At 39.9% G+C, this 25,772-nt stretch overlaps 1 protein-coding gene and 1 long non-coding RNA gene across 3 annotated transcripts in view; one reads left to right on the forward strand and one right to left on the reverse strand.

The window, feature by feature from the left end:
• Positions 1 to 16,852, reverse strand: part of ghrhra (growth hormone releasing hormone receptor a) — a 51,389-nt gene extending 34,537 nt beyond the window's left edge. Inside the window, exons 1-2 of the mRNA XM_085140248.1 lie at positions 16,572 to 16,852; positions 15,129 to 15,237 (exon numbers count right to left, since the gene is read on the reverse strand). Of these exons, the coding sequence (XP_084996374.1) occupies positions 15,129 to 15,237; positions 16,572 to 16,679 (217 nt within the window). The 5' untranslated portion in view covers positions 16,680 to 16,852. The remainder of the gene's footprint in view (positions 1 to 15,128; positions 15,238 to 16,571) is intronic.
• A 942-nt stretch (positions 16,853 to 17,794) lies between these two features.
• Positions 17,795 to 20,271, forward strand: LOC146497567 (uncharacterized). 2 transcript variants are annotated; one of them, XR_014870577.1, is made up of 4 exons: positions 17,795 to 18,339; positions 18,941 to 19,149; positions 19,313 to 19,493; positions 19,850 to 20,271. It is a non-coding gene; the product is annotated as an uncharacterized LOC146497567 (long non-coding RNA). The 2 variants fall into 2 exon arrangements; XR_014870576.1 differs by lacking the exon at positions 17,795 to 18,339 and having other exon boundaries at positions 18,395 to 19,149.
• Positions 20,272 to 25,772: the final 5,501 nt, after the last annotated feature.

Here is a 25,772-nt window from a genome sequence, read left to right on the forward strand (position 1 = left end):
CAGCACTGTAGCCAGGCTGACAAAAAGTCAGAGCTCTTTTGAGCCAACCATCCCTTAAACGTTAACTAGTGATGACTTCATGAACTTCTTCACAAATAAATCTTTTATCATTAGAGAAAAAATTACCAATAATCATCCCACAGATGTAATATTATCTACAGCTACTCTTAGTACCATTGATGTTAAGTTAGACTCCTTTTCTCCAATCGATCTTTCTGAGTTAACTTCAATAATTACTTCCTCCAAACCATCAATGTGTCTTTTAGACCCCATTCCTACAAAACTGCTCAAAGAAGTCCTGCCATTGATTAATTCTTCGATCTTATATATGATCAACCTATCTCTAATTATCGGCTATGTACCACAGGCCTTCAAGGTGGCTGCAGTTAAACCTTTACTCAAAAAGCCATCTCTAGACCCAGCAGTCTTAGCTAATTATAGGCCAATCTCCAACCTTCCTTTCATATCAAAAATCCTTGAAAGAGTAGTTGTCAAACAGCTAACAGATCATCTGCAGAGGAATGGTTTATTTGAAGAGTTTCAGTCAGGTTTCAGAGCTCATCACAGCACAGAAACAGCTTTAGTGAAGGTTACAAATGATCTTCTTATGGCCTCTGACAGTGGACTCATCTCTGTGCTTGTCCTTCTTGACCTTAGTGCAGCATTCGATACTGTTGACCATAATATCCTATTAGAGCGATTAGAACATGCTGTAGGTATTACAGGTATTGCACTGCAGTGGTTTGTATCATATCTATCTAATAGACTCCAATTTGTGCATGTAAATGGAGAGTCCTCTTCACACACTGAGGTTAATTATGGAGTTCCACAGGGTTCAGTGCTAGGACCAATTCTGTTTACATTATACATGCTTCCCCTAGGCAGCATCATTAGAAGACATAGCATACATTTTCACTGCTATGCAGATGACACCCAGCTCTATCTGTCCATGAAGCCAGATAACACACACCAATTAGTTAAACTGCAGGAATGTCTTAAAGACATAAAGACCTGGATGGCCGCTAACTTTCTGCTTCTTAACTCAGATAAAACTGAGGTCATTGTACTCGGCGCTGAAAAGCTTAGAAATATGGTATCTAACCAGATTCTTACTCTGGATGGCATTACCTTGGCCTCCAGTAACACTGTGAGGAACCTTGGAGTCATTTTTGACCAGGATATGTCCTTCAACGCACATATTAAACAAATATGTAAGACTGCGTTCTTCCATTTGCGCAACATCTCTAAAATTAGAAATATCCTGTCTCAGAGTGACGCTGAAAAACTAGTTCATGCATTTATTACTTCCAGGCTGGACTACTGCAATTCATTATTATCAGGATGTCCAAAAAACTCACTGAAAAGCCTTCAGTTAATCCAAAATGCTGCAGCAAGAGTACTAACAGGGACTAGAAAGAGAGAGCATATTTCTCCTGTTTTGGCTTCCCTTCATTGGCTTCCTGTTAAATCCAGAATTGAATTCAAAATCCTGCTCCTCACATACAAGGTCTTAAATAATCAGGCCCCATCTTATCTTAATGACCTTGTAGTACCATATTTCCCTATTAGAGCACTTCGTTCTCGCTCTGCAGGCCTACTTGTTGTTCCTAGAGTATTTAAAAGTAGAATGGGAGGGAGAGCCTTCAGTTTTCAGGCCCCTCTTCTGTGGAACCAGCTTCCAGTTTGGATTCGGGAGACAGACACTATCTCTACTTTTAAGATTAGGCTTAAAACTTTCCTTTTTGCTAAAGCATATAGTTAGGGCTGGACCAGGTGACCCTGAATCCTCCCTTAGTTATGCTGCAATAGATGTAGGCTGCCGGGGGATTCCCATGATGCATTGAGTTTTTCCTTTCCAGTCACCTTTCTCACTCACTATGTATTAACAGACCTCTCTGTATTGAATCATATCTGTTATTAATCTCTGTCTCTCTTCCACAGCATGTCTTTTATCCTGTCTTCCTTCTCTCACCCCAACCGGTCGCAGCAGATGGCCGCCCCTCCCTGAGCCTGGTTCTGCCGGAGGTTTCTTCCTGTTAAAAGGGAGTTTTTCCTTCCCACTGTCGCCAAAGTGCTTGCTCATAGGGGGTCATATGATTGTTGGGCTTTTCTCTGTATCTATGAAGCGCCTTGAGGCGACATTTGTTGTGATTTGGCGCTATATAAATAAAATTGAATTGAATTGAATTGAATTGAAAAAAGAAACCAGTGTATGATAGAAAGCTACTGAATCATGTAAAAGTGACAAAGGGCAGCAAAGATGTCTGTAGAGAAACCGATGAAGCTAATGAGATTTCTACACATACAGAAACAATCGCTTGTTTCTAAAGGTTATTATGTATCAATAGAAACATATTTTTACCTATTACAAGAGCAGAACTGAAAATTATTATGCTCATTAAAGAAGCATTACAAATTATCCTGTTGACTAGACTGTCAACATCCTTCTTCTCCCTCCTGCCTTATCTCCCCCCTTCTTCCTCCCTGTCCTCCTCCATATGTCCCTTCATCCCTCACTCCCTTCATTTTCTTCTTTATCTACTCATTGTGTTCTTAATGTTAATGTTGCTCATTTTTAAAAACATTTGTGCATATTTATTGCATTTTGCTTGATGGTTGTGTGATTTCTGCTGACTGTACAACAAATTGCCCTTTAAGGACAAAGATTTCCTTCATCCTTGACCCCCTACCTTTCTCATTCTTCTCAAGTTTCCTTTCTCACTTCTTCTTATCTCCCTCCCTATCTTCCTCTTTCCTTCCCTTCCGCCCTCATCTTTTTCTACAGTTCTTCACTTGATGTCTTCCTACCTATCTCCCTCCCTGTTCAACCCTATCTCTCTCCATCCTCGTTCCCTTAATTTTCTTCCATCTGCTTCCCTCTCAGTCTTCTTGCCTATCTTCCTCACTGCCTTTCTACTGCCATTTATTCTGTCCCTATCTCGTTCCTTACCTATTTTCCTCATTCCTCTCAATCTTCCTCTATCCCAATGTTCCTCCCTCTATATCTTCTTCCCTTCCTCCCTCTGATCTTCCTTCATCTGCCCCAACTCCCTCCATTTCTCCCACTTTTGCTCCCTATCTTATCTCTCTCTTTTGAAAGTCCAGTTTCCATGTGTTTGTGTTTTAGTTTACATTTCCTGTCCATCATTATGTTTATCCTGGTCAGCCGTTTTCCTCATGTGTCTCCACTTCCCCTGATCACCTCATGTGTGTATTTAAGTCCTTTGTCTCTTACTGTTCATTGTCAGGACGTCTCCCAATTTCCCTCATGTCATGTCATCTGAATGAAGATACAGAGAAAGGAAGGCCGAGAGTGTCATGTTAGAGTGGACCCAAAAGCAGACACTGGAGGAAGGAGCTTGTTTGCAAACAGAAGATAGGGTAGCTGAGAGCCTTTATTACATCAGCCTTTATTTATATATATATATATATATATATATATATATATATATATATATATAGAGTGAGAGAGAGAGAGAGCGATATATATATAGAGAGAGATATATATAGATATAGATCTATATATATATATATAAATAAAGGCTGATATAATCTTCATTATATAGTAGATTAAACAGCTCAGCACTCAGTCATGAGCCCTGCAGGTGATTTTTAAGCCGTGTAGTGGCTGCTGACATTTATGTGAGACAGAGCAGTGACTCTGTCAGAGTGAAATTCCCATTTTCTCTCTGTGCCTCACTTCATCTGTATAAAGCCACCATATCTAATCCATTATGATAATGTTTTTCTGTCCCACAAAACCAACTGCACTCATCTAATCAGATAATCCGCAACCCGTCGCAACCCTGGGAAGCGATAGTGGAACAGGGGTGCATTCGCAGAGACCCCTGGATGGTTGGACTGTGTGGCTGTCAGGCTGACTCGGTCTGATGTTCCTGAAGTCGAGGATTCAGAAATGACAAAGGGGATTGTGTGGAGTGATGCTTCACATCATCTGTCATCTCACTCAGTGTTTGTTCAGTGAGTTGGTATCTCAAGGGTTGGCGCTATGAATTGTGGGGTTGTTTTAACACAGCAGGTCACACCCCAAACACACAGATGATGCATGTTTTACAGTTCATGTCTTCATCTGTTAGCTCCATTATGACTAGAAGTGTCAGTCTTTCTTTGGGATGAAATAACTCAAAATCTACTGGATGGATTGTCTTGAAAATTGTATGCAGACACTGAACACTTGATGTCCACTGGATAATTCTGATATCCGTACTTTTCTTGTACTGCCACATTTTTGGTCCCCTCTCTGTTTAGAAAAATGCAAATGCCTTATTAAAGCTTAGATGCAATTCTGCACCTCTGCTTTAGTTAATTTAATCTATACAGAAGTTAGTCCCTGCCACCACTTTTAGCTGCTTGTTGCTATGGTGGACACTGCCCTAGTCAACAGTGAGAGGAGAGGAAACCTCGGTCCTTAATTTTGAACTAGAACATATGAAACACCTCTGTGGTGGACTGGCATCCTGTGTACATCTCCCCTTGCTCTTGGCAGCTGTTTTCACATTGCACTACAACTATATAGTAGGGCATATGAAAACTTTCCTGCCCAGCTCTGCACCGCTCAGTGAGTTGCATACTTAGTTAACCTCATCCTGCAACTCCCTCTTTCAGCCAGTTCATGCTCAGCTAATTCAGCATACCTTTGATCACTCACTCACACTTACCTTCTGCAACCCACAATCTCTGGGCAACCCTAATTAAATGTAATTAAACCGCAAACCTGGTAATAAACTGTTCTCGTCTGTACCACAATCTTCTTTTGGATCCCTTTGGCTGTCTGTGACAGTTCCAGGATAAAGCTTGCATTCTTTTTGTGATACTTAAAAGCAGAATAACCATAATTAATCTTATTAAAGACAAATATGTGCAGCAAAAAAATAGATTTAAAAAAAAAGCTTGTTATGTCTCCGCTAAACCAGCTAATTATAAAAGAGCCTCTTCTCCTCTCTCACGGCTTTCCATCCACACTAAGCCAGAATTAATCACAGCCTGAGAAACAATGCTTTTCAAACCACTCCCTGTCAAGAGCATCTTGTTGTGAGGGGGGTAAGATCTACTGTGGATAAGGCGATTAAAGTAAAGTTCTGAGTAAAAACAATGGTTACATAGTGGATACAAGCTTGCAGTTAACTACCTGCTGGGGTTAAGCTCGAAATAAAAGATTTATACGAAATAAAAGATTCATACAAGGACTAAACTGTCATCAAGGATTAGGAAAATGCATCCTGCAAGATTGCAGATATTTCTCACTGATTATAGACAAAACCGGATCCTCAAATTTAAATCTGGTGAGAGGGAAACGTCTTCTTAAGCACACTGTATGTGGGAGGATTGTCATCAGGTTTACACAGAGAGGTCTAATCCTTACAGAACAAAGAGAACAGTTACAAAATAATTCAGTTTCATGGCAGAGAACGAACAAACCCAAACCGGAGTCCTATCTGTTTTCTCAGCTGCAGCATTGTTGACAGTCAAGAAAAGAATAGCTGAAGGGAGACCTGATTTAATTATTGAATTTCGGGTGCAGAGCAAAAATGATCTGGCAGCTTGTAGGGTTGAATTTAAATCAACTTGCTACAATGTAAAGCGGCAGGTAAATTCATAAAAAGTCAGACATATCTAAGATTAGAGCGCACTGTATGCCGTTGGTTGTACCTGTACCACGTATTGAAAGCTCCATATAGAAGGTCTATGAAGCTGTAAAGGTGAGAGGATGCCAAAATGGGAACCAAATGTGCTAAAATTGCTGCTTTTCTAAAGACTTGGTGCACGATGACAGTGTGAATTAGGACAGTGGCATATCCTGACACAGTGACAGCACGTGGGCTTACTATACACAGGAAAAAACAGATGTGGATGCTTTGAAGTGCACCCACTGCCAATACTACATTAAAGCAATTTAGTAATGAAATGCATGAATCTACTCAAATATTTATGTATGCAAGTACAAATTTACTTTATTTTTAACCACTCTGTACTTCTACACCACTAATTTGTAGAGTTTTGCAATATGAAGTGTCTTAGATTAAAAGGGAAAGACCAGCTTGGAATTGAGCAGGAAGCCTAAGGGTACGTCTTTCGCCATCTTACAATGGTGGAATTGCAGACATTCCACAACTCTTTGTAAATGGTACTCATGGCCATTGATCAATGGTCATGACCATTTGCATATTAATGATCAAGAAACTGACCTCTCAGCTGATTGTTCATTCAGTGGTGCTGGTTTCAGTCATTGTGCAAACGTACTGTTTATAAGATTGGGGAAACCTGCAGTCAGCTAAGACTGAAGAAGTCACTTGGATGAGTGACGAAACATTTCTCCCACTGAAAACGCTCCGTCCAGATGAACAGAATCAACCTTTTGTCTTAAGGTGACAGATGTGGATTGTTTCAGTATAAATGCACTATATCAGATAAAAGTATTGGACCACACCTCTTAATCTTCTAATTCTGGTGTTTTCCATCCCATTACCACATTCTAAAGAGCTTATCAATTTGAGTGTGGTACTGTAACAGGAAAAGTAAATAGAAAAGCCAGATTGTGAAATGACATCCGACTTAGATTTTCTATGATCAACTGTAAGTGATATTATTGCAAAGTGGAAATGTTTAGAAAAGCAAAAGTGACAAACCACGTAGAGGTAAATGGTGGGTTGGCCAAGTGCTGAGCTGCAGAGTAGTAAAACTCCCCAATGCTTTGCTGACTCGACTGCAGAGCTCCAAACGTCCGCTGGCATTAACATCAGCACAAAACCTGTGCACTGGGAGCTTCATTTCATGGGTTTTGAAGGCTGAACTGCTCCTGTAGGCGCAATGTGTAGGTGTGGCCACTATTTTTGACCATGTAGTGTAAAAAAAAAATTTTAATCCATTTTACTTAAAAAGTGAGTGGTTCACCATTTACGGTTAGCTCCATAATTTCTGGGACAAATTTTTGGCCCAATTTTTTGCAGTATTGCCTCTGTAAACCACCACAATGGATTTGAAACCAAACAACCAACATGTGGTTGAAGTGCAGACTGCAGGACTTAATTCAACAGATTTAAAGATTTTTGCATTAACCATTTAGGAATTTCAATCATTTTTACACACAGTCCCCCATTTTCAGAGGCTCAAAATGAGTGCAACAATTGACTGACAAGCAGTTTCATGGCCAGATGGTGCCTGTTCCCTCATGGAATTTCATGATTATTGAAGCAGACATGATATCTGAAGTGTTGACTTTGTGTTGTACAGTTTTTCAGTGTAATTTGAAATAGGAGGCCCAAAGACATGCTGGTGCAATTGACCATTGGACTGAAAAAACAAAATAAACTAATCAGGAACAAATTTAGGAGCGGCCAAATCAACAATCTGGTTCATTCTTGAAAGGATTTAATGCACTGACCAGCCCAACAACTTCAAAAGCCCCGAAAGACCAAAGAAGACAACTAAAGTGAATGATGGCTTATTTCCATGGTTAAGAAAAACAACTTCAAAACCTCTAACCAAGTCAAGAACACTCTCAAGTGTACAATCAAGGGACACCTTTATAAAAAGAAACAGAGAGGGCCAGGAGGGCCAGATTAGATTCTGACAGAAACCATCTGAAAGAGCCTGCACAGATCTGAAAAAAAAAATCTTGTAACAAAATAATGGGAAGAGAAAAGTATGGAGAAGATCATAAACAGCGGAAGCATCCAACATTAATGTCAAATATCGTGGATGTGATATTATATCATGGGTATGCATTGAGCTGGATCATAGTGTTTAGTGATGATGTGAATCCTGATAGAAGTAGCAGGATGAAATCTGAAGTGCGCAGGGCTCTACGCTTTGTTCTGACTCATCCAAAAGCCTGGTAGAGGAAATATAGTATTTTGTCTAAGTATTAAAAACAATCTTTATATTTAACATGCTCCTAGGTGAGAAAATCTACCCTTTTTTCGGCTGTAAAAGGGTAGATACTCTGGGTTGGAGAGTTTAAGTATTTCAAGGTCAAAGGAGGCATTTGACTGGGATGCTTCCTGGGCACTTCCTAAATGCAGACCCGGGATGGATAAATGGATCGTCACTCTCTACGACAGCTCACTTTTCACTGCCGTTAAGGAACAATATGAAAACCTTTTGATTTTCAACAAGCTCTGACAGGGTGTGATACAAGTTAGTTCAAGCATGACACTGTTGTTAGCTGCAGCTTACAACTTACAATCCAAAAACTTACAGTCCTGTCCATGTTTCTCACAGGACTGTCAGAAGACTGCAGACTCTTCATTCTGTTCCATATTTGTTTCCGCAGGCCTTTTTAACAGGTCCTTTGAAGTGTATATGCACCAAGTTTTATATTAAGTTGTTTACCTCAAGCTGTTTTGTGTTCCTCATACATGTTGTGTTACTTCCAAGTTCAAATTAAACTTTTGCTGCCTCTCAAGTGGTGCAATAATAATTCCCATAAGAGAGTTCCCGCTTGGAAGTGCTTAAACTTAGATCTCTGGGCTTGAGTCATACAGACACTGAGCCTGAGATTAGAGGTGTCAATGAAAGAGGCACAATTATGTGATCTATGTTAAGGATTTTTGCATTTGTCCTCATTCATTCATGTAACAAAAGCCAGAGCGAGTGCAGCCAAAACCCCAAATTATGGAAACTTATACTGTTTCTGACATCTTTGTGTTCAACTGCGGGGGGAATTGCAAACAATCATCTCAGAAGCTGAAATGTTTTATTCCCCAGTGCTTCTGGAGTTCTATAAACTGCTAGAGTTTACAATTAACTGAAATGTCGAGAGGTTGATGATTCATTTTAAACATTTCCTTTCAGATCAAAGGGTTTTAACCCACACTGAGCAGGGATCTATTCTTAGGTTTTGATTAACAGACATCTCCAGAGTATTATACACTTATCCATGAATGTCACCCCATTTAGGATTAACAGTGACGTATGAAATAACTTTGGACACAAATGAGCGTTTCCCGAGCAGCGCTGAGGCGGCAACTCGATAACATCTTCATTTATTATACAGCATGAATTGAACTGACTTCTCAGTGTTATTAATGTTAATGTTTATTGTGCAAACAGATGTTTTTCGGTTTGTTTGTTTGTCTCTTTGTCTTTTTTGGATGACTGTACACATATGGTTGATTATGATCACATGATCATATTTTGCAATAGAAACCTTTGACTTACTACTTCTAGAGCAGGACGAGTATATTTATGAAGAACAAGTACTTTGGCCCCAGATATGGTTATTTTAGAAAACATGAGTATCATGGTCCTGGGTCGGTTGGTTTCTGTGTCTTACCTGTGTTCCACGTTTAGTTACTCTTGTCTCAGTGTTTCTTGTTCCCTCTGTTCCCCTGGTCACTCATGTCTCCATGTCTCAGTTTCTAGTCCTGTCTGTGTTTTCATTCCCCCAGTCATACTGTTAAAGTGTCTTGTCTGCATTCACATATTTGTCATGCTTCCTGTTTTATTTTGATAGTCCTTATCCCATTTGCAGTATATTTAGTTTTGCTTCCTGTTTGTCTCATTATGTGCGATTATTCCCAGCTGTGCTCTCCTCCTGTTTCGTTTCCTCATTACCTTCTTGTGTATTTAAGCCCTGTGTTTTCCTCTGTTTGTTGTTGCGTTGTGCCCTCTTTGCTGTGTGTTTCCTCTGTGTTCTTAGTTGTCTTTGTCTTAGTTTTCTAGCTTCTCAGTGTTTAGTTCTTAGTTTGGGTTTGATTATTGTGAGTGTATTTTCTGGATTATTTTTCCCAGCAAATAAAGCTGCCATTTTAAGTTTACTTTTGCGTGTACGAGTTCTGCATTTGGGTCCTTCATCCTGCCAGCCACACAGCTTACCATGACAATGAGTGTATTCATTGTTATGAGATTGATTTTTAAAGCGACTTGAAAATTAATCTATTGATTGAACACACTTTTTTTTTTTCTGGGTGACATATAACAATGCTTGCCGTAAGTCTGAGTTGGTTGTGTAAGGAGGATGTCGTGGCAGTGGCAAAAGTTCTCACTCCTGGGGATGGGAATCTTATAGAGAACCGGTTCCCAGTAGTTCATTTCCTTGGAATTGTTATTCTGCTTGCCTGCTCATCCTGTTCATTGGTTCCAACTGCACTTGTGCTACAATCAGCTGATTTCACTTAGTGTGTGGGGGAGGAAATTGGTGATGCAGCGTGGATATGGACATTTTATTTATATTTCATTGCACTATAAAACAAGAGCGAAATGTTAAACGGAAAACTGCATCCAGGACAATAACAGCTGCATTATGTTGCTAACACAACTTTGTTTCTTTGTAAGCATCTGCACAGACAGCATGCTAATGCTAAGCTAGCCAGTAACCCAGAATGATGTTAAAGCTAAGTGAATGCCTAACCCAGCCCAACAGCCAGACCCTAAACTTCAGCAGGTAGCAAACTGAAGCTTGGCTGTAGCCTGCATTTCTACCTGTTCATGTTTCAAAAAGTAGAATCACTCTGGCGACCGTGCATTCATACACATTCATGCATCGGAGAGCAAGTGGGGGTTAGTATTTGGCATGCAGACTGGGGGAGCCTGGAATTTAACCACCAATCTTCCAATCAGTAGATGACCTGCTGTACCTCCTGAGCTACAGTCACTCCAATCCAGCAGCTGGATCAATACAGAAAGGGATTGATCTCATATGTATTTGTTTATATAGTTTTTTGGTAAAATCATATTTGTCATTTCAATCTCACAAGCAACTCATTTAATGCCTGGAAGCTTTGAAAAAAGAAATAATAAGGATAATAATAAGGAATTAATGAGGACTGCTAGACAGCCAGATGATGCAGCTAACTTGGTGTCACTTGAATAAATTCTTTTGAGAGATCCTCTGTTCTGTTGACTTAGAGATGCATAAAAGACTGACATGTATTTGATGCCCTTGCTACAGCATTTGAAGATATCTTCTTTTTCTTTCAACTGCTCTCTTTAGGAGTCGCCACAGTGGATAATCTGTCTCCATCTCACCCTATACCCAGCATCTTTTTCTGTCACACCAACCCTCCACATGTTTTCCTTCACTACATCAATGAAACTTCTCTGTGGTTTTCCTCTTTAACTCCCTTTCTGGCAGCTCCATCCTTAACATCCTTTGTCCAGTATATCCACCATCTCTTCTCTGCGCATGTTTAAACCATCTCGGCCTTGCCTGTCTATCTTAATCAGTCCACTGTCCCTCAGATGTACACATTTCTAATTCTGTCCATTTTAGTCATTGAGAATGAAAACCTTAACATCTTCAGCTTGGCTTCCTGTCTTTTTGTCAGTGCCAACATCTCCAAATCATAGCAAGCCTCACGACGATCTTGTAAACCTTCCTTTTACACTCTTGCTGATATCCTTCTTTTTTAACAAATCACTCTGCCTTACTCCACCCTGCCTGCACAATCTCCACCCTGTGTATTTAAACTCACCTACCATTATTACCTCTGTTTTTTACAGTTTCACTGTTACGCCTGTCTCCCTCTCACTCTCACACTTGCTTCTACTGACTTTCATTCCTCTTCTTTCCAGTGCATTTGACGCCTTTGTTACCTGTTGAAGATGCTGCTGGGCTGGAATAAGCATTCACTCAGCCTTAACATCACTCTGGCTTCTTTAACTGGCTTTGTTTTAGCATGCTGTCTGTGCAGATGCTTGCACATAGCCAATGCTGGATTAGCAGTATAATGTATTTGTTTTACCCTGGTCACAAATCCCCCTCTTGTCCTTATGTGCAACAAAAATAAAAGTAATCTTCATATCACCACTCCACAAAAAATGTAAATGTTTTGCCATTTTCCTCCTCCCTGCACATGAACCAAAATCACCTGATTGTTGTGCAAGTGTCCAGAAAGAAAGGAGGATATTTAATTGTTTTCTCTTTTAATGTGTCATTTATGCAAATAAATAATACATTATATTGCTGCATAACCCAAAAAACTTAATATGATTACAGAAATCAGTTGCTGTGTAGCAGATTTCCCCCAATGTTCCAAAGGACCTCTCCAGGGGAGAAGAATGAAGAAAACATGGACAAAATGAACCCTCAAACATTGATGATGCTTCAGAAGATAAAAGTAACGCAGCAACGGAAATTACATAAGTATTGTATTTTAGATGACGGCATGGTCCTTGATCCTATCATTTCCAATAGCATTAAAAGTGCACCTGCCTACCCCATTAACCTTTTCTCAACAGCTGAGTATACTCTTGTTGCATCAGCATGCTAACATACTCACAATGACAAGCTGTACATTAGAAAGCTCTTATTTATTAACTGTGAAGATATTGTTACTTTTACAGATGTTTGGACAAATATACATTTTCCCCCTGATGATGGGACAGAAAGAGTATTGTTAAAATTTAAATTCCATAGTAATCAGCAGTATTTTTTTAAAGATTTTAAAGGTCCATAAACTTGAAGGACTTATCTTATAGACTAAAACAGATGAGAGCATGTAAATGGGCACTCTGGACAAAATATCATAGTGATCTGTATCATTTACATCATACATGCTTCCATAGGGCAATATTATTAGAAAACACTGCATATATTTTCCTTGCTATGCAGACGATATTCAGCTATATCCGAATGAAGCCGGGGGCATCGTAGAGAAACTTGATATCTTACCCAGTGATATCTGACATGCAGACTGGAGCAGCCAGGGATTAGTAGATGACCTGCTCTAAGGCCTGAGCCACAACCAACTTTGATTGTGTTTTTGCCATATTAATATTTCTTCATTGGTTCCCTGTAAAAGCCAGAATTGAATTTCAATTCTTTTCCTCACATACAGAGTCTTAACTAATCAGGCCCTATCAGATCTTAAAGACCTCACACCACATTATGACACTACAGCACTTCACTCTCAGATTGCTGGCGTACTTGTGATTTCTAGAGTTTCTGAAAGTAAAATGGGAGGCAGAACCTTCAGCTATCACGCCCATCTCCTGTGCAACCAGCTCCCAAATTGGATTTAGAAGACAGACACTTTCCTATGTGATGAAACCTATACTTGGGTGGATCAGGAGACCCTATTATAGGTTCAGACTGCTGCAGGACTTCAGGCGATACACTGTGATGCACAGAGCACTTCTTTGCAACCAACAAATTAAACTGTCAATACAAATAAGTGTTAACAGGCATTAGATTGAATCAAACCATCACATTTCAAACTGGTACAGCTCATGTAACATCTGTTTGGGCCCTTTACCACTAGGAGTGAGCCGCTGATAAGGTTCAAATCTACATGTCTCTTTGGGTTCTATCTCTGCATGATAACACATGTCATCTGCACAGTTGCTATTATGCAAATGGAGCACAAACACACATTTTATCAAAATACATTTATCTCAGTAATGAGCAGCAGATGACAACTTTGCACCGATGTGTTGTGCCACTTCACTATTAATTAAGATCAGATTAGTTTGGAAATGTTAAAGTTCCTCACTCTCACAGAAGGGAACTTTTAGGTTGTTGTTGTTGTATTAGGGTAGTATCTGATGAAATGTCTGCTATGGAGACATTAAAGTGCACGGGGAAATGGAAGTTCATTAATTTTAAAAAATGAATAAATAATAATAATGAGTGAGTCACATTGGAAGAATGAGCAGGTGAGACCTCACCAGGAGGAAGTAAAGGTGACAAGAGTAAGAAAAAGGTCATTATGGAGATAAAGTAGTGCACCAACACAATTTTCCAGTGTTACTAGCCTTTTAAAAGAAGTTCAATTTAACACAGCTGAACTACTACAAATAAATAGACTATAGTTTTAATGGGTATGTTACTATGATGTACTTCTTCTTAATATACTATCACATGACAAACAGTAACATTTACATAAGTAAAAGCAGGAATATCATATTAAGTGGTGGTGTAAAAACTAAAGATGTTCTTGCATTCTAATGCAGTAGAATGAGCAAGGAGCACAAAATGTACCTGAAAGCTGTACAGACAATACAAGTGAATTCATTTGTCACTATTTTAAATGTATTGTGTTTTTTATCCTATATTATAATTCGATTTTAATCACAGAGGCAGATTCTATATTGTTTTGCCTGTTTTGTCACTTTAAATGCGTACAGTCCTTCCTGTTGCTATTTCTATTCCATTAGACATATGAACTTTTACCACCTATTACTGTGATCGTTGTCAGAAAGAAAGCATCTACAGAAGCTTAAATGGATGGTTGATAAGGTTAAAAAGTAAAATTGGGTTAATCAGCTGATCTTTTCAGACCTTTTTAAAACCATGGTCTCTCCTCAGAGGTTAAACTGTATAGTTGCTGTGGTGGTCGCTGGTACATTTTCTGTCACTGGTTTGTCAAAACAGGTCATTTAAAGAAAGGAAACCAGTCAAAGCTGTGACTCTAATCTGTTATAAAAGAAATGCAGGTTTAAAAAAAATAGAAAATTTAAAGGATTTGTCTTATGTAAACATAATTTTTAGTTAATTCAAGTGGTTTACTTGCTCATTGCTCATTGATGAAGGCACAAAATGTTTTCACCGGTATGGTTCTTTTTATATGTTTGGTCTCTATGATATGCATCCTGCACGCTGTGCTTGGATAGATTTCACTCAAAAATATGCTTATGTTAAAAAATGCTCACTAATTTTCCACGTAATTTTGTTACGTAAGTACGATGTAAAATATTCAATTTAATGGAATCTGGTCAAATGAACAATACTTGATTGGTACATATTCAGTTTATACCAAGCATATTTTCCTCAATGAATAATTATTTGAATAAATGAAAAGCCTTTGCCCCCTAAAATGAATAAAATCAAAGGTTTTTTTCTTCTTCTTTTTTTGTTGTTCCGTGTTGAAAGCAAATTGCCTCTCACAAGGACGCAAATATCACAGCACGAAGAAGAAGACACCCAACCAAACCGCAAATAGCGGAAACTTTAACCTGCACTGTGTTCCTCTGTGAGCGTAAAAACGCGTTTTGTTGTACCTTTCACTCCCCAGCCCATCTCAAAACTCCTTTTTTAGTTCAGCCCACATTCCAGTCTATTAAAATCCTCTCCCAGTGCGCCAACGTTTCTTGCTTATCTCTTGAAATGTTTGCGTGTTTGCAGAAACAGAAAGCAGCATCACACACTCACACACACGCGAACCCACCGCTGCGGTCAGTTTGGTTTTGCGCCTCGCTCCTCCTCGTCTGGCTACATATCTCACGAGCCCTCAGGTGCTGGGAGATGATGGCGCAGTCCGGATGAATTGCTTCGGCCTGAAAATAAGATCCAACTAAGTTATCTACAGGAAAGGAGACACATGTGCACAAGCTGACTTTCTTTCGCTCGGAGCCTGATGGAGTTATGGTGCCAATCGGTGCAGCAATTTGGGGGGGGGGGGCACTTGGAAGTGAAATGCAGTTTATCAAACAAACATCAACAACAGACATAGTTTTAGAGCAGATAACGCGCCTGCACTCTAGAAAGGAAAAACGACATTTACGCGTGAGTTCCCTGATGTTTACAAGTTCATTCAAGTTGACATTTTGAGCCAGAATTTGAATCATACTAAAGAACAGGTCCCGTTTTTGCGAATTCATTCTCCGATCTGTACGACAACATCTCTGTACCCCCCCCCCCCCCCCCCCCCCCCCCCCCGCCACACACACTCACACGTTTTCCCTGCTGATTTGCTCTTTGATTGATAAAGACGCAGGTCGATGGTGCCGGTGTCGTGCCAAACTAGGTATCCCCGACAGAATTTGTTCCCCTGCGTCGGGAGCACACGCTGGACTGTCCAAATCAAGGACAAACAGGATCCCACATTGTTGATTTTTAGTTTACAAACACTTCTTATAATGACTAACTACTCCTGACATTTTTGAGATGTTAGCTCGTTATACAACGAAGTTATAGTGGGATACAAATAATATCAGGCTGATCCTGCCACAATTTGTTCCCCCTGTGTAAATCACACACAAACAGTATCCCACATTGCTGATTTTTCGTTCACAAACACTTCTTATTATGACGCATTACTCCTGAAACTTTGGAGGATTTAGCTCTTTATATAGTAAAGTTACAGGAGAATAAAAATATAAAAATAGTTATCAGCCAAAATGTTAATGGTTTATTAAAATAATCCCACCTGACACCCGTGAGCAATAAATATATAATTTTCTGTTGTAACCCTCAAACTGAATGGTAATGTAACGATACTAATTTTTCACAAAATGAAAACATCAGTACTTCTTGCGTGCTCCCAGCACAGGGGAAACAAATTCTGTCGGGGATACCTACTTTGGCACAACACCGGTCTCCAGCTTAATGAGGACATTTGCCGTTCAGGTCTGATGCATGCACCGGAGAGAGAGCGAGAAAGACGGCAGAGGACAATGTGAAAAGGGGTATTAAAGTAAAGATGTCATTAGGGCGTAATTGAGAAGATCGTTTTTTAATTAAAAGCGTTTTTGCGTGTTAAAAGCTCACACCGAAGGGACTTTGTTTCACTTTGAGCAGCTTTTAATCACTTCATGGATAACGGCACCTTGGCAGACAGGAAGATTCTGCGGCGAGTGCGCATAAATAAAAGAATCAAAATGCCACTCACCACAGGGCTGAACAACATCTGGAGATAAAAGATGAGGACAACAAATTTCCCCTGTCGTCCTTTCAAACCCTTACAGTTAATTTCCATGTTCTTATCTGTCTTCTTCATATCCCTCACCAGATGCCGATGAGAGCGCAAATCCAGGTTTATTTGTTCTTTTTTTCCGCCTCTTCAAGCCTGACTTCTTCTTTATAGCCTCGGTGCGAGCATGTACTCTGCCAACCTATTTCTCCCTGCCAGCTGGAAACTTGAGGGAGAGGAAAGCTTCTCTCTCTCTTCCTGTCTCTGTCTCTCTCTCTCTCCCTTGCTGTGTGCAGATGAATGAATATCGCCATTCAGAGACATGAATGGCGAGATATTAAAAATAAATAAATTTTAAAAAAGAAGAAGCCAAAGAAACAGCCAATGGCCTATTTTCAAGTCACATTTTTATATTTTGTAAATATTTATGACTAAGATGCCAACAGTCAGCCTAAAAGTGTCAAAAAAAAAGCTTGTATTTGTACACAGGCTAATAGGGATACCAATTAATTATTAACAGAAGACATCATGACCTACTAAACGACGTTCATTATTAGATGGCGCCTGTCCCAGATAGCAAGGAGACATTGAACAGATGTTGATTTTCCATCTGAACCATCAGAATCGTCATGCTTGAAATGTCAACACAAAACCAATGTTGAAACAACATTGAAATACTGATGAAACCTGACACTGACATTGAAATAACATTGATGCACTGTTGTTCTGTCATCGTTGATTGTTGATCTATTTATAGTTGACAAGGTGACAACAATCACGTTGAAAAACTATTGATTTATGGTTTCGCGGGAAATTAAAGCTGCTACCACTTGGACTATTCCATAGCCCCCCCTCTCACAGTGGTACATCCCTTCAGGTAACCATTGTCTTGTACAGTAGAGCGGGACATTAGATTTACTCTCAGCGGAATTGACCGGAGAAGGCATCCCAGATAGCAAGGATACATTGAACAGATGTTGATTTTCCATCTGAACCATCAGAATCGTCATGCTTGAAATGTCAACACAAAACCAATGTTGAAACAACATTGAAATACTGATGAAACCTGACACTGACATTGAAATAACATTGATTTACTGTTGTTCTGTCATCGTTGATTGTTGATCTATTTATAGTTGACAAGGTGACAACAATCACGTTGAAAAACTATTGATTTATGGTTTCGCGGGAAATTAAAGCTGCTACCACTCGGACTATTCCATAGCCCCCCCTCTCACAGTGGTACATCCCTTCAGGTAACCATTGTCTTGTACAGTAGAGCGGGACATTAGATTTACTCTCAGCGGAATTGACCGGAGAAGGCATCCCAGATAGCAAGGATACATTGAACAGATGTTGATTTTCCATCTGAACCATCAGAATCGTCATGCTTGAAATGTCAACACAAAACCAATGTTGAAACAACATTGAAATACTGATGAAACCTGACACTGACATTGAAATAACATTGATTTACTGTTGTTCTGTCATCGTTGATTGTTGATCTATTTATAGTTGACAAGGTGACAACAATCACGTTGAAAAACCATTGATTTATGGTTTCGCGGGAAATTAAAGCTGCTACCACTTGGACTATTCCATAGCCCCCCCTCTCACAGTGGTACATCCCTTCAGGTAACCATTGTATTGTACAGTAGAGCGGGACATTAGATTTACTCTCAGCGGAATTGACCGGAGAAGGCATCAGTTCATGCACTGCACTGGCCTGCACCACGATTAATATAAGGTAAGAATGAATGACTTTTGTTCTATTCGTATATGCATTTGAATAACAGTAAAAAACAAACAAACTTGTTAATATAAAGTTTCGGACAAAATGTGGGAGCCCGAAATTGTGTCTACTTTCATCTTACAATCCGGCAACAAATAAATTGCACTGCGAACAAAGTCAACAAAGAAAACATTTTCGTTTCATACTTTTCCGTTATATTCCCTTACAAAGCTAGCTAGCTAGCTTTAACGCTTCGAGGGTTCCTTTGTTCTTGCCGTCGCCTCGGCGCTTGACCCAGACTTTCGCTCTGTAGTTGCTTTTTAGCATAGTACTACAAAAAATTGTAAATTTGTGATATATGATTGATAAACGTAAAGGTAACTGTATAAATGTGTTCAATGACTTTGTTACTTTTAATGATTGGAGAGCACCCGCTTCGATTCGCACTCAATTCAAACTTTACGTTGCACGCTCACCTAACTTTACGTTGCACGCTCACCTACCTTGCGTTTGCACCTTTTGTCCACACGTAAACTGCGTTTTATTATTTATTTATTAGTTTTTCGCCTCTCACTGCTTAAGCCATTAATCTTTCTGGAATTGTTTTTTTAAACAGATGCGACCTCACAAAAGATATTAGCTATGCTGTCAGACCTGACGACAGCTGTTAACGAACTCCGTGAGGAGGTCAGAGCCATCCGCCATCCCTGCTGAAATGAATCGGTAGATGCTGGGGTACTGCCTCTGGATTTGCCCTTGCACAACATTGAGGAGCTAAACAATGCAGAGGCAGCTCTTCAATCATAAGAGGCAAATAAGGCAATGGTAAGTATATAAAGGTTATGTACACTTTGTAACTATAAAGTGTAATAGCTGTCAGATGTGATTTAAATACATAACAACGGCCTGTTGATTAAACACACAAGCACTTGCATACACATTTAAGACATGAGACACGCTAATTCCATCTCTTAAAATGTGTCTATAGGTGAGACGCTTTGCCTTGATTGGAGGGACCACACTGGAGGTGCGAGTCCGCCGTGTAATGGCTTATGCCATTACAAATGAGCTGGCCTCGGTACTCAACTGGGCAGGGAAAAAAACCAAGGACCAGACAAAGCAAAAAATGGCATTTAAAGATACAGCGCTCTGCAAATGCATATATGGTGGTAAGTTTTACAGTTTTTTTGCTATATTACTTTGTCTTTCTTAATAACAAGACTTTCATGTCCGGTTAATCTGGAGATGGAGTCTTTGGTCTTTGGCTTGTTTAGTCGAGGACCCCATGTTTATTTTGTTTTAAAGGCTACACGGCACACCATGCTAAGACTTATCACTTTTTCCGCTCATAGCTCTTTGGGAATCAAATGCGGCAGTTTGCAGATTTACGCCTGGTGACTTCCATGTTTATCAGCCTAGGAGTTTACATACTTTCTCCCCGCTGAAGACAGTTAACAAGAGCTTATAAGCTCTTCATGTGCTCTAATTCACTTTTTTTGTTTGTGTGTGTGTATTTTTTTCCTAGATGGCCTGACGCAGCAGTTAGGGGCAAACTCTATGTCCGAGTTTGTCTTTGCACAAGCAGTGCAGAAATGCCTCCGATACACCCCAGATCGTATGGGTATGGGTGGTGCAGGACGCACATCATGCATCCCCATCCAAGAGTAAAAAATTACAAACTTCTGTGAAACATATAAATGTAGTATAGTAAGTATTTAGCAAACGAAACATGCCTATTGACCTTTTTTTGTTTATTTTTTTTCTCTGTTACATCACATGCAATGCTTTCTTATTTTAGGATATTAATATTGACATGATACATTGTGAGACATTTGTTGTTGTTGTTTTTTTATAAAGGGTGTCCAATTTGAGGAATAAGTACAATTATGTGTTTAGGTGGTTTAAGTATTGATGGAAACATGCAGTAGTTTAGTATTGGTTAAAATACTTATAAAGAAAGGTAGATTTCCAGTCATGATTTAACTGTTGTTTTAATAAAAAGCAACTGTGCGAAAGAGGTGGAAAATCAACACCATAGCTCAACAGTGTTTCAATATCAGAATCTGACATTGTTTCAATGTCAGGTTTCAACATTGATTCAACATCAAAACCTGACGTTGTTTCAACATTAAAAAAGGGTGCAAGAGTGACGTTAGGTCAACGTCACACTTCAACGTTGGTTCAATGACGTCGCCTGATATTGACTCCACGTTGTTTCAATGTTTCCTTGCTATCTGGGGTGTGTAGGGGGTGGAGTGCAAGTGTCAAGCATTTAGAAATGTACTAGTCACATATTTTAATAACAATTGTAATGCTCACACAAAAATGATGATGCATTTTAATCAAAATAAACAGTACGTATCCATACGTATTCTTATATTAGCATAGGTGCCATGTCATTTCAGCTTTTTGGGCATTTGCCCCCCCCCCCCCCCCCCCCCCCCCCCCCCCTATTTATTTTTATTTTTTCAAGATGGTCAGCAATAAATATTGTTAAATTGCTTTCATGGTAAGGGTTGGGTTTAGCATTGTTCATAAGAAAGAACACAAAGATGCTGCACTTATGTTTTTACAGTTGAGTGGTACACAAATGGGGGTTTTGGCACTCTGATTTGGAGCTATATAAAACTGCAGAGCCAGTTTACTTATTGTTAATCCAGTTGTACCAAAGCTGTCTGTGATTTACGCAGAGGGTGTTCACGTAAAGCTGCTTCATGCAATAAAGCTGGAATTTGACAAATATGTTACTGACTATACATGAGAATTGAGAATAAAATGAATTAGTCTCCTTTTGTTTTTCTTGGAGAAAACACTGATGCTCTGCTTATGTCCGCTGACTGGTTGGTTAACGACTTAAAACTGGAGATGCTCGCTCAGTAGCTTTTAAAATGATAAGTACAACAGACTTTAGAAGCACATTGGAAGCAAAGCATAAAAAATTGTACATGAATCTGAAAGGAGCTGGTTGGGGTGGTCCCTGATGAGTGCTGTCAGGTGGCTGCTGGCAGAAATTCTCTGCTGCTGCTCTTTGATGTGTGAAATCTAAATGGCAAATGCAGTAAAGTGGTCTTTGGAGCTGTGGCATTCCCCATCCTTACAGAGAGGTACTTTGCAATAAGCAAAATGTCAAAAACAAAAGTAAAAATAAAAACCAGAACTTTGCCTGTATTCTATCAAATACAATAAAACCTTTTTTTTTTATCTCATCAGTGTTACATTTTTAGGTTACAGCTCTATAGGGTTCAACTGATTCTGGACTTGTGAGCACCCGCTACGAGACCAGAGAGTCATAGTTCCCATATTTAGAAAGTCTCTGGTATCAGAGCTTATGGAAGCTGTGAAAATGGTGATAACTGTGCAGGTACCTGAGGCTGGAGGGGTGAATATCTTTTTAAACAATGAGCAGTTTGATTTGAGTATATCTGAAATTACTAGAGGTGTGCCAGCAGTTGTTAAATATGAGTAATTAACAGTTAGCCTGATGTGAGAGACAGCCATCAGCTTGTTAAGCTGTTTCAACTTGCTTCTTTGATCTAGCGTCACAGTCGCTGTTGATCATGGTCCCAGCAGGCCAGCATCCTTTCACTTCCTGTCTCTCTCATCTCCTGCTATCTCTTTTGCTGTCATGTGGAGTAGCGTCAGGCCTTGGTGTCCTGCCCTCAATCCAGCCACCATACCTGTCTATCGTCCATCCAGCCATTTTCTTCTATTTATCCAATTCAGGGTCACAGACGAGCTGGAGCCTGTCCCGCTTAGGGCAAGAGGCGGGGTACACCCTGGACAGATGGCCAGATCCTTCGCTCTTCACCTGGTTGTTGTCACCTTTGCAGCAGTAACTTGGATTTCAACTCATGAGTAGTTCTTGAGTGTACCTTCTGTTTCCTGACCTTGTTCTCGCACAAAGCTTGGACTCAAGTCACTTGCGAGACTTTCATGTTGTTCATCTGCAGAGGAAGGATTTTTCTGCAAATCCAAGCTGCTTTTATCTCCTTCAAACTCACCTGCCTGCCCACTCTCCTCTGGCACGGCCTTTTGGAAGCCAACTGCCAATCACAAAGAAAACAAAAGTAAGGATCCAAGTCGTTTGTTAACAATTTTGGCGAAATAATCTTCTGCAACCATATTTACCTGCTCTCCTCTCTGGAAGTTCCCCGTGCCCCCAAAATGACTCACACGATCTTTGCCTAAAAATCCTGTTATAATAAAAGTTATTAAAAAATATGTTTTTCATTACAACTCTGTCATCACTTTCCAAAGTAGAGGAGACTGAAAAATTTCATGACTAATCCTTGGAGTTAAAGATAAGCAAAAACCCAAGTTGACACACACTCTGGTTTGAGTTTTTGGATGAAGAAACCGGCTGGGGCAGCAGTAGTGTTAGCTTTCACCTGACAATTTGCTAAGGTAGTGTGTGTTAATGTTTTCACTTGTGTTGCTTGTTGTGTTTTGAAATGACCACATAGTAAATCTGGGGCTAAGTGGGAAGATAGATCTGGCCTCAGAGCTGCTCTGAGCAGGAATTTATGGTGTTCTTTGTTGGGGAAACAGAAGCACAGTAAAAGTGTAATAAAGATGTTCCTTCAGAAAATAATGCTCATCTCCCTCTCACACCAACAGGTCAACACTATCACCCTAAGTGTTAAACCACCCTAAGTCTCATTCTGTAGTTGCTTTTGTTGAGACAACGCCGGTCTCTGCGATTCTTTTGGTCCTGGTAGAGATCACGCTGAGATGTTTCCATGTTTTACACAATCCTTTTATTATCCATTATTCTTACAGATGCATCTGGAGATCAGCACACTGCATCCTATGCAGTCCTATGCTAAAGGCTGATCTAAAGAACTCCATACAACAGTTACAGTTATAATCTCTGGTCTCCTCCCCCCTGCAGTAAACACCCCCACAATGGAAATACACTAGTACAGTGGCCAAGGGTGCTGACATCCTGACCCCCACCTCCTTGGTAGTGTCTGTTTGCACTTTGTCTGCCCCTCACCCTCAGTAACTCTTGCTTCCTGGCCTGGGGGTGGGGGTTGATTGTCCTCCTGCCCTGCACCCCAGTTCTTTGTTCCCATTCCAGGCCTTCTTACACCCATTAACGGCCATATTGTAATATTACAATCAATCCCAAACTATATTCTCTTTAACTCTGATGTATATTAAGGAATCTATTCTCAACACTTTCTTCCTGTTTAAAGCGCGACATATTTTTTAAACTGCATCAAAACAGGCTTTGAACAAAAGAGAATTAATACGCAGAGTACTGAGAGGCTCATTATCATCCATGATTTGATTCTTTTAATAAGAGTATATAAATGAATGCAAGGTTAGTGCTGATGCATTACATGATTGTGTTCTGTTTAGAAAGAGTGACATATATGATTTGGCAGAATATGAATGTATCAATTTACTGTAAAGGACTGCAAAATGTGGCTACAATGAAAGAACAGCTGTACCCAGAATGATTTCAAGAAATTCACTGACTGGACTGTGTTACCGTATTTATGCCTTTAAACAATGCAGTCTATACTGGAACGCTCAAGGTGGTTTTCAAATGGGGTCACCCTATACAGTTTTCAGATGTGAATGTGGAGCAGTGCAGTGCTAAAAAAGCCAAAGCCTCCCCTAAAGAGTAGCTTTCCAAGAACAGGAATATAGGTTTCAGCCTTGAAGTGCTTTTCAGAGCGACCGAGTGATTAATCTATCAAACATTTTACTGCAACCAGAGCTCCTATCAAACAATAGAGGGGCGTCGTGAAGGTTTTCATCTTTCTCCAGGTGTGAAACTGAAAAACAAATGTCTCTGCAAAAACGTCACACGTTATCAGGGCGTCACCTCAGCACGGGTTTCCCATAATGGTGATCCTATAACACGTTACCTTTTCACACACTGGGGACAAAAGGTTTTTGTGCTGCCTGGTGGGTAATTACTTGTTTTTCAAACAATGCATTTCACCAAGGCTGGACATCGCCTGTTTGATCACTGGTTTCAATTCTGCGGAGGCCAATCTTTATGTTGCAAGGATGCTGTAAAGCAGCTGAGTGTCTGATAACCAGAGGAGTCAGTCCCCTTTTTTTCATGCAGGTGTGTGTGGGGGATTTGTTTATCTTAAACCAATAGGCAGCAGTCTCCCACTTTAGGATCCAAACAAAAGGACATTTTACTTTGCAAATTTAAAGACTAACATTCACTAATTCAAGAAATTCAAGTGTGTTTGGACCTTAAAATAGCATTTAAATCTATTTTTCTACTGCCACCATCCAGGTCACATCCTCCTCAGACCAAAACAATCAATCTTATCTTTATTTGTTTAAATATGTGAACAAATGGAAAATATGAGATTTATTTATTTGATTTTGCAAAGAGCTGGCTCCAAATTAACGTCATGAGTGAACACAGATCTGCTTTATTGTGCAAAACTCCTGCTTTATATTGCACAGGTCCCTCTTTTGCTGCCAAAATACTTCATGGTAGGAAATCCATAAGAAGTATAAAGCTGTCCTTGATTCAGGGTGTAAGATGTTAGCACTGAGTTTACTCTGGGCTCTGCTTTCAGGTTTTAAAAATGCAGCTTCTAAAAGGAGACATTAACCTTTTTTAGGCCAGAACTAGTGAGCTGTGAGGTGATATGATAAATTAGTTAAACACAACAGTTTGAATCCTGCGTGAAGCTAAGCAGCATTAGTGAAATCTGTGCTTGTCTGCTGGTGTGGTTTAGAACAGAGGGGAGAGCTGCAGGAGGACTGACTTTCAATTAACATTCACATATTTTTTTTCTCCCTCCTGAAGCTTTACATCCTGTAAGTAGCAAAATTGGGCCTCGAAGAACAAAACTTGTGTCACATCCGACAGAAGATTAATCATTACTGTGATCTGGGGAATTTGGAGGCTAAGTCCTTGAACTCTCTGTCATATTCAAACCATTCCTGAGTAATGTTTGCAGTGTAACAGGACATTATCCTAATTAGTGAGGCCATTACTGTGGGGGAATGCTGATCAAGTTATTGTCGGTGACAAAGTAACATTCATATGAGCACCAGCAGAGCATCGTGCTGCCTCTTAAGTGTTGCCTCTTCCCATATAGTTAGTCCAGCTGCTGTTTCTTTCCCCTCGTGAACAATGCTTACTCAGCTTGGCGTGTAAAACAAAATGTGATTCATCAGACCAGCTTCTTTCATCGCTCAGTGATGCTCACATGTTCACTGTAGGCAGTGTGTGTAGTCAGCATGGGGTCACGAGCCAGCCTTCCTTCCCCACACACATCACTGAGCCTTGGGTGTCCGTGATCCTGTCACTGCTTCAGCTGCTGACTTCTGGAAAATGCTAACTGCTGCACACTGGGAGCACGTCCACTAAACCTGCTGTTTTGAAGATGTGACCCAGTTATAGCCAATCACAAGTAGACCTTTGTCAAAATCACTCAGATCTTAACTTACACTTGTTAGTG

Source organism: Neolamprologus multifasciatus, chromosome 18 (assembly GCF_963576455.1).
Source record: "Neolamprologus multifasciatus chromosome 18, fNeoMul1.2, whole genome shotgun sequence".
In the NCBI taxonomy this organism is placed as follows: domain Eukaryota; kingdom Metazoa; phylum Chordata; class Actinopteri; order Cichliformes; family Cichlidae; genus Neolamprologus; species Neolamprologus multifasciatus.